The 12,139-nt window shown below is 30.6% G+C and overlaps 3 protein-coding genes across 3 annotated transcripts; 1 reads left to right on the top strand and 2 right to left on the bottom strand.

Moving 5' to 3' along the window:
* Positions 1-652: 652 nt before the first annotated feature.
* Positions 653-2,987, top strand: LOC100811835 (KAT8 regulatory NSL complex subunit 3). Its single transcript, XM_006580468.3, has 4 exons — positions 653-1,022; positions 1,664-1,736; positions 2,341-2,406; positions 2,577-2,987. The coding sequence occupies exons 2-4, from the start codon at positions 1,674-1,676 to the stop codon at positions 2,787-2,789; spliced, it is 342 nt and encodes a 113-aa protein (XP_006580531.1). The 5' UTR covers positions 653-1,022; positions 1,664-1,673; the 3' UTR covers positions 2,790-2,987.
* A 426-nt stretch (positions 2,988-3,413) lies between these two features.
* On the bottom strand, positions 3,414-4,493 carry LOC100526973 (uncharacterized). Its single transcript, NM_001249775.2, has 2 exons — positions 3,849-4,493; positions 3,414-3,693 (listed from the first exon to the last, which is right to left on the bottom strand). The coding sequence occupies exons 1-2, from the start codon at positions 4,398-4,400 to the stop codon at positions 3,646-3,648; spliced, it is 600 nt and encodes a 199-aa protein (NP_001236704.1). The 5' UTR covers positions 4,401-4,493; the 3' UTR covers positions 3,414-3,645.
* A 2,535-nt stretch (positions 4,494-7,028) lies between these two features.
* On the bottom strand, positions 7,029-7,875 carry LOC100305657 (uncharacterized). Its single transcript, NM_001251722.2, has 2 exons — positions 7,438-7,875; positions 7,029-7,349 (listed from the first exon to the last, which is right to left on the bottom strand). The coding sequence occupies exons 1-2, from the start codon at positions 7,819-7,821 to the stop codon at positions 7,344-7,346; spliced, it is 390 nt and encodes a 129-aa protein (NP_001238651.1). The 5' UTR covers positions 7,822-7,875; the 3' UTR covers positions 7,029-7,343.
* Positions 7,876-12,139: the final 4,264 nt, after the last annotated feature.

Here is a 12,139-nt window from a genome sequence, read left to right as displayed (position 1 = left end):
CTCGCTCGCCCCTTGGTTTTGCAAGTCCAAGTGTCTCCAAAGTCTTCTTAATTTCACGTCTAATTTATACGCTTTGGCTAATTAATAACGCCAAGACACAAAAAAAAAAACACAGAACCAAAAACCTGGTAGCTAGCCACTACCTTCTATATATAAGGACTCACTATAGGATGCTGTATAGCTTTGGTATAATTTTGTCGGATTTATCCCCGGGAAAAAAAACTATAAATTTGATTAGATAATGCTATAAATTAGGATGTTAGTTACGGAAATAAAATGAGAAAATATTTAACCTGTAAATCATAGGAGAGGATAAAAATAAATAACATGATTTTACATATTTCATTAAAAAAAATTCTTAATTCTTTAATTAATATTTTAAGGAAATTGGCTATTATTTATCATTAATCAACTATATAGTAATTAAGTAATTAAAGAAGAAGGAAGTATTATGGATACAACACAAAACAAAAAATTATCATGAACCCAAAATAAAAATAAAAATTATTTATCCGAAACCTCAAACATATTTTTTATAAAATAAAATAAAACTTTCCAAAACACGAAGGTGAACACTGCATTCTCTTGTCTGTTTTAGATTTGGCGCGAAAATTAGTATTTAATAGTGTGTGCAGTGAAATTTAGCGGGATAGGGTTTTGATTGGGGGATTTCTGTATTCCGAAGGCATGGATTCGTTACCACCTGCAAAACGGCGTCGTGAGAGCAAAGACGGCGAGACCGAAGCATGAACGTTGCCACCGGTTGTGATCTTCGCTCACGGTGCCGGCGCTCCTTCCTCTTCCGATTGGATGCAAAGCTAACATTACATTTCCCTTTTTAAGCCCAACCATACAACTACATCGATTTTAATCATAGGACTCTTAATTTTAAATTTATTAAATGGGTTAAATCTTTTTAAAGGCTTTATTGTGAAAGTTGTATCTCTATTTTTGTGATAGATGGAAGAACATGTTAAAGGAGGCACTGCACGCTGTTGATGTTGTCACTTTTGACTATCCTTGTGAGTTTGTTTCTAACTATATCCCTTGTATTACATTTTCATTTTATTTTATTTTTAAAAAAGTGTACGATCTCTAGTTGTGATGTGCTACAATGGCAATGGCAAATGGCAAAGGAGGCAAAGCACTAAGCCTTATTTGTTGTAATCACATCCCAAATCATGATATATTAGGAAATATGGAAACTAGACAAATAAGGAAAGTAATCATAAGAGATAATCTATAGGATAGATAAACTCATAAAAGTGTTCTGAGATATATTCTTGATGTCCTAAAAGGACATGTATGTGATAGGATGCAAGAAGCTACTCTACTTCTACTACTAAGAAAACATCATTAAAGAGCTACAAAGAAAACTACAAAGAAGATAAAATAACAACTTTGATTTTTCATTTGATATCTCAATAGAGTGCAAAGCTTACATTATATAATAACTCTAATGAATGACAACCATACATGTATCACCATCTAGTATTTTAGGAAATCGAAATAAAACTAAAAGGATAATATCTGAGTCTTAAGCCACCTATTTGGGCCTAGTAAGGCCCATCCTATCAGTATGTTGGGCTGAGGAAGTCCCAATTAAGATGATTTGTATCAAGATATTTATGGCATAATGTATCTTGTGTTTATTTTCTTGTAGAGTTGGCTGCATGGTGGCTTGCATGAAAGACATTAATGTTTCTGCTGTAGTATGCTTGGGCTACCCATTAAAGGTTTGATGTTATTTTTTATGATTTCATGCCAATCTTTGCATTATGGGATAAACTGATTGCGTATGTTTTTTGGCTCCTTTTACCTTGGGGTAGTAGGAGTACTGAAGAAGATTTCCAACTATTTGTCTATCTTAGGGTGCACTCCTTGCCTCATTTTTATTTTCTCGATAATTCAAAATCCACTTATCCCTTTTGTTGACGATTATAGTTTAGTCATGAATTTCTAGTCTTTTAAATATGCCCCTTAAGCATTTTGCTTCCTATGTCATTTTGGCCTTCCGCTAGCCATCTTAATTTGCACACTTCGTTGATGTAGTTTTCCTCCTTGGAGCATGTAGTGTGGAGCTCTGAATTCAGTAATCTTCATTATGCCACTCCTTTGAATATTTTTCTTTTCATTTCTTCCTGGCTGGCTGTTTCATCTGCACTTGTGATACTCAGTTTTCTGTTTGAGCAATTGTTGGCATGTCACATTTAAGGCATTATAGTTGGTGCATCGGTGTCCTGTGGCTGTTTTGGTAAAACAGAGATGTCATTACAACTAAAGTACAGATTTTAAATAACATAACTAAGAATCACATTAATTTAGTTGCCAATATTGCAGGGAATCAATGGTGCAGTTAGAGATGAAACACTGTTACAGTTAACAGTTCCTACAAAGTTTGTACAGGTAGTTTTTTTCTTTTCTAATTTGTCATTAACCATTGTGGTATGTATAGAATAACCTGTCAAAATTTTCATATTCTATCAGTATGGGTAATAACACATAAATTGCTTGTGTTATGCTAATGACTCTCCTAATTCTATCCTTGTGTGTGTGTTTATGTGTGTCTTGCACAGGGCAGCAAGGATGCTCTCTGTCCACTTGAGAAGTTAGAAGCCACTCGGAAGAAGATGAAAGTACCCAATGAGCTGCATGTCATCGATGGTGGTGACCACTCTTTCAAGATTGGTAAGAAGCACCTGCAAGCAAACAATTCCACCCAAGATGAAGCTGAGGATGTTGCTGTGCAGGCTATTGCTGCTTTCTTTTTCAGGTCTCTTGAAGGATGAAGAATGCCCCTGCATTTGTTACTTCTGTAGTGTATCAAGGTTTGTATATAAGAATTGTCGTATCTTGCATGGTGTTAATCTTGGCCATGTTCTTGTAGGTGGCGGTAATTATACTTTTGGGAATTTTTAGTTGAATAGACATATATTAATTCCTTGTTGACAGAATTGATTAACATATGGCGATGACTGTTAGTTTAACTAAATGCAGTTTTATATATCAGTGTTTGTGCTTGTTTGGATAGGCATTTTCATGTTAGAGAATCACAATTCACACCATGACTGCGTTTTGAAATTTGTTCCAACATTAGTAATTTCAGAGCAAAATTGATTTTGCATGAAAACCATGGTTCTGTTGTCTCACCGCAAAAGCAATATTCTTGTTGCTTTTGCAGTGAAGAAAAGTCCAGTTGGAGGTACATTGATAAAAATATCCTCTTAATTGAATATTATTCTATTACTTTAACAATATTTATGCACCCATATTAATAATTGTACTTTTAAAAGTGTTTTTTTATCACCGTTATAAGCATTTTTTGTACTAAAATCAACTAATAAATGTTCCTAAACATAAATTGATTCACTTGAAATTTAACTAAATTCAATTCTGCAAAATTAAGTTTACTCCAAACAATTTTACAAACTTCAATCCAAACAGACTAGGCAACGCAGGTACTGTAAGATCCTGTTGTTGAACAGACCAGTAGATGTAGGTATACTTCAACGTATATTATTTATCATAAGATTCACACAGCCAAATGAAATATTGGAATTTATTTTTCCCAACTATTTGGGTACAAGAACAGCATCATGAAATTGTAAACACACTTGTTATTTGTGATGATGTTCTTTCCGCCAGTTAAACAGGCTTTGTTTTAGTTGCGTCCTGTTTGCAGTTTCCTCCTTTCTGCAGACGTAAACAGAGAAGTCAAGATTTATCAATGAAACAAAGAAAATCTTGTTCTAACCCAACGTGCATGCATTTAATGTAAAATATGTAGTTTCCATGTGATGACTTTTAAGAATAGATTTGTACTCCTGTGCATATAAGTACTTAGTTACCTTTGTCTTTGGGCACTTATCATCACTTTCACTGTCACTGCTGCTGCTGCTGATGCCTCCTTCATTGTTATTATAGCTGGATAAGCCATTCTTAATCCTCCGGAACAAGTTCATATCCTTCTTATTGTTGTTGAGCTCTCCATTCTTCTTGGCATGAGCCCCAAAGCATGTTGTAGTGGTGCCATAAGGATAAGGGTCCTCTTCGGTGTGGGTAATTTGTGCTTGGACCACAGTAACTGTGATCTGGGTTTTGGAGACCCCATGCTTTTTGTCATTTTGGGTCTGAGTTTGGCCATAATAGTGAGTCTCTGTTTTGGTACCATTGTGGCCTTGTGACTCAACCTGAGTTTGGCTATAGCATTGAAGTTGATTTTGGTTGCTACCATGTCGCCCTTTGAAAGCCTTGCTAGTTATCTCAGACAATTTTTGGCCGAACGAGCTGTGTTGGGTTTTGGGTTGGCAGACTTCAATTGCAGTATTGGGGTTGTGTTGGCTTTTTGGTTGGCTAACTTCAACTTTTGTGTTGGGTTTCTCACACTGAGCAGAGGCCATTGCAATAATTTGCGTTGCTCAGATGTGATTTGTTTCCTTGCAGTTGCATGGTAGCGTATCAAGGGCCTTTTATTGGCATGGCATGGTGAGGCAATAGTGAGACTCCTCCCCTCCCTTTGTAGTGGAGAAATAAAATAAGAGTTTCAATTATGCTTTCTTGAAATATGGTCTGAATAAAAGTAGTCTTGTCATTTTATCTAGAAACAGAAAACGGAACTTATTCTCCGCGTCCTTCCACAACATATCAAAAAATAAATTGAGAGGACCTAATTTCATGGCGTTAGCACCACCGAACGCACAGACATGTTGATTAAGTTCCCACTCAATTTGTGGACCAAGAATTCAAGAAAAGAAAAGAAAAGCTATGAAAAGCAAGATGGCATTTTCGTTTTTGGTGAACAACTCATGGCATATTGGTTATTAAATTTTTTTTTTGGTATCTCAAAAGTTGTTTATAAACACATTTATCTAACATATTGAGAATTGTAAACTTTGTAATTTGAGCTTTAACAAGTAGTGTTTGTTTCACAGTTCACCTCAACATAAACCCACGTTCATCCAAATGAAACAAAATCTGGCTTCTACATTTTGTCTTTTGGAAAGTGTGAACGGAAGTTTAAGTGCATCTTAGCAGTTTTCCAAATATACCAAGTTTTTTTTTTTTTTTATCTTGGGAATTAAAAACAGTATCCAGAAATTTATAATAATTCATGTACTTCATTCAACTAACTAAGTTAGATTTCCTTGATAAACATACTTTAAGTTTGAGTTCAAACTTACTAGTTAAAAATGACTCCATAAGTTTTCTATTTGTATTATTGGAATGATAATCTCAATTATTGATTAGAAGCAGTTAACAAGTTTTTCTTTTTTAAGCATCTCAACACTTGGACATTGAAGTTAAGCCTCTTGCTCTTTTTTTGTTACAACCTCCTATTTGCTTGATCTTTCTTGTAAAAACTTATACAAGAATTTTCCATTGTTGAAAAGCTAACCCAAGCCCCTGATTAACTAGCTTAAAGTATGTGTAATTAATGTATGTGTCATGATATATTTTTACAACTCCATTGGTTATTTATCGGCTATGGGTTTTGATTATTTTGTATTCTCTAACCGTGGCACATGCTAATGTAAAATGTTTTAGATAAATTTGGTCATATGTTCTCATTACGTTTGGGTGAACTCACGACGATATCTCTCGGCCAGAGGTCAACAAAATCAGAAAATCAAAATATCTTAATTTTTTTTTTTGCTGAATGATCAAAAGCATCTTTATGTTGTTTAGCTTTCTATTTTAAGTTTTTATTATTCATGTTTTCCCTTATACTTTCACTTTATTCGCTCACTTCTATCGTCTAAAAATTAGTTTTTGAAAATAATTTTATAAAAGATTTTTTGAAAGCTAAAAAACAAACACAATAGTGTAGTCTAAAAAGGTTAACTCTAACACAAAGCATGTTCTTGGTTTCATATTTGGTTTTAAGGGAAACTTTTCTCCTAGGAAAATATATGGGAGTTTCCATTATGAAAAAAATTGAAAGACCTAAGGATTTTCAATAACTTGTAGATATAGTCAAAAGTAAATTTTCAACTTGGAAAGTAGTTGTCCTTTGTATAACTAAATTTAGATCAGTTATTGAAGTTATCCCAATGAAGCCTACAAGCTATATGCTGGATGTCGTGTGATCTTAAGGGGAGAATCTGGCCATGCATGGTTGGGGGGATTTCTTAAAATTCTTGGACAAAATCTCCGCTGATGTGTCTAAACTTTATAGTTGTCGCAAATCAAGAAACTTCTGATAAGAGACTAGAAAGTCCAAATTTGTCATATTTATAAGTAAGCAGATTCTCTTTCAAATCTTCTCTAACAATGGTTATTTATATAAGATTTATCAAACAAAAATTTAAATATCTTAAAAATTTAAGTTATGTTAGGAATGTCATAATCATCATGATCACGTCGTTGTCGTCGTCATCATCACCATGTTAGCGACGATCACAATATTGATGTTATTAGTGATGACAATATTGACAATAAAATACAAGTTGGTAATGATGACAATTGACAATCATGATAATTGTTACCGTGATGATTTTGACATCGGAAACATATATAACAATGATAGTAGTTATGGTGATAATAGGTTTTAGATATTTTAAAATGTCATAAATTAATCTTTAAAATATTTGATGATCTGTTTAGTAAAAATCTTATAGAGATTTTATGATTAACTAAAGTCTTAATTTGAATTTAAAATGTTTTAATATTAACTTTTCATTTTAATGTAACAATTGAGATTAACCATTATTATTCTCACATAAAATGGATATTCTCATATGATATATCCTCACTTTCTCTATATATAATGATATAATAGTTACTATAATATATATATATATATATATATATATATATATATATATTCCGTGACTCCCCATGTCAATGTTATTACTTTGGAGTTTCTCTTTTTACAATTCAATCTGTTTTGTTAATCAACATACAATTAGTAAATTACTCCCACTTTAGAAGATATATATACGAGTGGAGTCATGAGAGTGATGAGATTACTGTTAAATATTGGACATGATATAGAGACTACAAATAAAAAATAAAAATAAAGCAACAAGTGATTTTAACACCAAACCAAACAGTTTTATTCATATAATAGGAAGCTCGAGTTTATATCATAGTAGATGCATTTGTTTTTTGTATGTCTCAATCCTCAGACTTGCACCATAACCAAAGTACATTGATTTTTATTTAGTAAGTACTTTTACTTAGCATCTTCTCTGCTATAATTTTTTAGGGTTTTTTTTTAAAAAACTGGACAGCAACAATCACCCCACACACACACACACACATATATATATTGGCCTCTCTGAGACTGAGTTGCGAATTCTGATCTCGAACTCCAATTATTATTATTAGCACAAAGCTCAATTTCAGTCCTGCATGTACGTAAAATGTGTGAGGAATAAAACTGAATACAAGACAAGAGATAAAAGGAAGGAAAGGTGTTAATTATTAATGACTTGCCTTCCTCTTGTGGCAAGTTTCGTTGTCGCTCTCGCTGTCGCTGCTGGTGTCACCTGATAAGCGATCCTTGATGTTCTGCAGCATCCCTCTCTTGTGCTCCCTCTTAATTCTCCCTTGGCCATGGCCATGGCCTTTTGTGTTGGAGCCATGAGTGGTACTGAGATGTGTTTGGGGGCAACCGCATTGTGTTTGAGTTTTGGTGGTGAAGGGGCCTAACCCTGACCCTGACTGGGAAAGCACTTTGGTTTGGGTGGCATAATTGGAGCTGTGGTCATTATGTTGATGCCCTTTGAACAAGTCAGAAACTTTCTGCCCAAACGAGGCGTGCTGGTTTTCCTGTTGGCAGCTCACTTTGCAGGTTTTGTGGCACTGAACGGAGGCCATGCTGATAAATTGAAGTGTGTGTTGCTTAATTAGTTTGTTTGTTGCTGATGCTTCCAAGGTTTCAGACGTGAGCTCTTATATATAGGAAGGCATTCATATACTACTGTACTGTTCCATCAATCAACAAACTTGGAATCTCCTTTTTTCTTAATGGAACCAAGAATATATATATCACAATTATTATCTTTGTATCATATTCGATAGTGTCATCACCTTTTTGCCAACTGAATATATACCAAATTAATTTCGTTCGGAAGATCATCAAAGATGGACTAGAGAATTCAGATGAGCATCCAGTATATATATATATATATATATATATATTGGTATTTAACGATGAATATTATACTCACCTTTTTAGATTTAGCGATGTTAATTATATTTATTTTTTTACTTTTTATTTGTATTTTCTGATTCTATATACACTCTTATTTGTTTTGCATAGGCCACTTAGTGATATATGTGCAGGGGCTTCTGCTTGCTGATGCTTCCAGAGGATGTAATTTTATTTTTGTTTTGGTGTTTTTTTCTTTCTTTCTTTATCTCATGTTACCAAAAAAATTATAAACTCTTATTTTATACAATATAATTTATATGTTAAAAAATATTAATTTATTATAAATTTATTATATAAAATATATATTTAAAATACTTGTTATATATGTAATATTTAAAAATAAAAATAAAGATTGAGAAAAAAGTAATACTTCCAGAGGCTTCTGCTTGCTGATGCTTCCAGAGGATGTAATACTTGTTATATATATATATATATATATGCTTATTTTATTATCTTTTGGGTATATGTGCATCTCAAAAGTCATCCCAAATTATTTATGTTAAAAAACATTTTCCTCATGTATATATCCAGTAGCGGAGCTTGAGAAAAAAATTTGGAGGGGCAAAGGAATAAAAATTATAATATATAAATTAAATATAATATCATTTCCTATGAGTATATTTAAATACTTAATGATATTATTTAAACATTAACTATTGATAATTTTTTATTTTTGTCAATAATAAAAGTCACAGAAAAATGGGGTTTGAAAGAGATTTTCAATTTTATAAGGAAAAAAATTATTAATCCTAAATATTTTTTTTCTACTTCATTAATAACATTTCTCGGGTTTTTCTTTTATAACTATTGTGACAAATTTACAAGAAACATAATTTTTTATACAACACAATATTTGTATGAGAATACACAAAAATAGAATTATGTGATATTTTGTCGACAAATTTAAGGGAAAATAATCATAGTTTTGCCCAAATTATAACAAACTATGCAGAAAATTTTTGTAGAAAAATTTTCAAAAAAATTAAAAAATTAATAAAAAAATCTACACAAAAAATTCAAAAGAAAAATCGGCAAGTCCAAATCATATTACATAAACTTTATTATACTAGAGAGAATATATTAAAGTCACGACATTATCAAATAAAAATATTCTGTCAGTATTGATATAAATGATGTTTCCCTTGTTTGTGTTTGACTATAGCGGAAACAAAAATGGTGGGTTTGGAAATGCAAAAAAATAACTTTTATTAATTAAATAGGTAATAAATAAAAGTGCTATTAAATTAGTCATAAGGATTAATTTAATGAAAAAAAAAATAAAATTAAGTGTTTATAATAATAATAATAACTAAAGATTGCTATTTTATATTTTGTCAAAGTTTAAAAATTTACAAATTAAAATATTCTATATTCTTTTAATTACTTAAATTCATTACTAGTTAAAAAATACATAACTTTAAATCATATTTGAGATCTTTATAAATTTTTTATTAGTGTTATTAAAAATATAAACATTTTCAATAATATAGAGGAAAAATCAAATTATACTAATATAAATTTAATAATTATTATATTATTTTATAACTTTTAACCTAAATAATATTTTCTTAAAATTTATTGGATTGAAATTGCCTGCCCCTATGTCCCTTCTAAGCCTGCGTGTATATCCCTGTTTGTAATGGTTAATTCAGAGTCCCACTAGCAATTCTACAGCGTTCAGTTCTGGAAAAAATGTAAATGATTAAAGAAATTCCTTTCGAGGAACAAGCAATTGGAAGTCTATCGTATGGAACCATCTTGATTCGAGCTGCAGAAACGAAATGAATATTGGTGTGTTCGTTTGCAACGAGGGAATTAGGGAAATATCAAAATTGATTTGGTCTCTAGAAAAAAAAAAACAATTTTTTTAATTATTGTTAGATTTTTCTTCCAATCTTTAGTTTGGTTGAAAATCATGAAAAATAATTTTTGTGTTAAATACAAAATTACAATATAATTGATTTTACAATAAAACATATAAACATAAATAAGTTAATTTCAAAATAATGTTTAACCAAAACCAATTTTTTAAAAATAATTTTATTCAAAGTTATTTACAAAATTCATCCAAACACATATTTAGTGAGGTGATATATTCGCTAATAAATTTAACTCAATTGATTGAATAAATAAGTAAATAACTATAAATTATAAGAACACCTTGTTTTTTTATTTTTCTTATATTTTCTTCTTAAATTATATCTATCTATCTATAATTCTATCTATATAGATAGATAGATATCTATAGTTATAAATTTTTGTTTGTTGTCCCCATCAATCAAATTAAAAACTCTTTTCTATAGGAACGACCAATCACAGAAATTAATTATATCCCTTTCAAATTGTTAGATTAAGTACATAATAATACTTTTTTTATATAAAAAAGGTAAAATTAGTTCCATCTAGGAACTTCTAAATAAAATATGAATGTGACACTATTTTCAATTCTTACATGTAAAAAAATATATGCTCAATTACATATAAATTTCATGAGATGGATAATTACGACTCATATATCGGTTTGGAGAATAAGATGTTGGGTAAGAATGAAAACAAGTTAGATCAAGCCATGATAAGTCTGATTTTCATTAAAAAAAATAAAGTCTAAATCTAATTTATTTATTTGTAGTGAACCTTTTTTTTTAAGTTGAGTTTATTTGCATAAAAGTTTGACCTAAGTCTGAATAAAAACAGATTGGTCGATCAAAATTAATAATATTTTTTTTTTATTTTTACAGATTTAAGCATACTTTTTAAAAAGTGGTTTAATTTAGTAAACAAGCCAAATTAGACCATAGGTAAATTAGATTGCCAACCTTGACAAATTGTCTAATCTATTTCCACCTTAGTTTTTTTGTTTGCATAATAGGTTTCCACCTTAGTGATAACTAGCATTGTAAAGTTTCTTCCCTTTTTACGTAATTATGCATCACCATGATGCATCTACAGCTACGTATATATGACGGTGGAGAGTAGAGATTCCCGGCAGTTTCCGATGGCTCATATTTTGATATGTGTTCATAAATATGGCTTTTATATTAAATAAAATTTAAAACTAGCCGAAGATATCCTAATTCTAGTAAAGCCAATGTGGGAAAGCAATGATGAGTTTGGCGGCTAAAATATCTCCTTTTATTCAAAGATGACAATAATAATGAAGCATTCGAATGTTGACTTTTAGTAAAACAAAACAAGATCAAATTATAAGGCATTGGTGTGAAAATAGCAGTAAGTTTCGATGAAAGCAAGATATTCTAGTTAAACAAAACAAAAAGAAAATTTAACAATAAAATTAAATACCAAAAAAAAAAAAACTTGAAACGTAATGTACCCGAATTAAGTTAAGTTAATCGTTGTCCGTTGAGTTGAAATTCATGCTAACTAATTATCCACCATGCTTTAAGCCTACTTACATGATAACATGAATTTGGATCAGCCACATCTGTTTTAGACTCTAGTCCAATTTTAAGATAAGAGCATAAATGATTTGAGATGTTTTTAAATTATTAGATATTGATTAATCAAATAGTTGTGTTAAATATATATAGATATATAAACAAACCCAAACTCTTTGGGGGAGCACTCAAAAAGGGTTAACATAACTAAGAGAACTAGAGTACCGTGTATAAAGAGAAATCAAGTTACTTTTAAGTGTAATTTTTAATAAAGTTACTCATTTCAATAACTCTTTCTATTAAATTTTATTAATGCATTTGTTAAATTTGAAGTTGTTCATCAGATCAATTCTATAATTTTTTTTATAAAATTTAAAACTATTTTATACTCTATTAATAAAATGAGTGACTTTACTAAGAGTTGTTGAAATAACTAATCTCCGTCTTCCTGCCTATATATTGGACTCCTTACAATGAATAATTCATATAAACAATTAATTTTCTCATCAAACGTTACTTATTTTACCATTATTTATGTCAAATCCTATATAGAGATAGAGTTTAATTTTGATATATTATCCAAATA

Source organism: Glycine max, chromosome 5 (genome assembly GCF_000004515.6).
Source record: "Glycine max cultivar Williams 82 chromosome 5, Glycine_max_v4.0, whole genome shotgun sequence".
NCBI lineage: Eukaryota > Viridiplantae > Streptophyta > Magnoliopsida > Fabales > Fabaceae > Glycine > Glycine max.
Note: the sequence above shows the minus strand (reverse complement) of the source record. Positions and strands in the feature narration are given on the sequence as shown.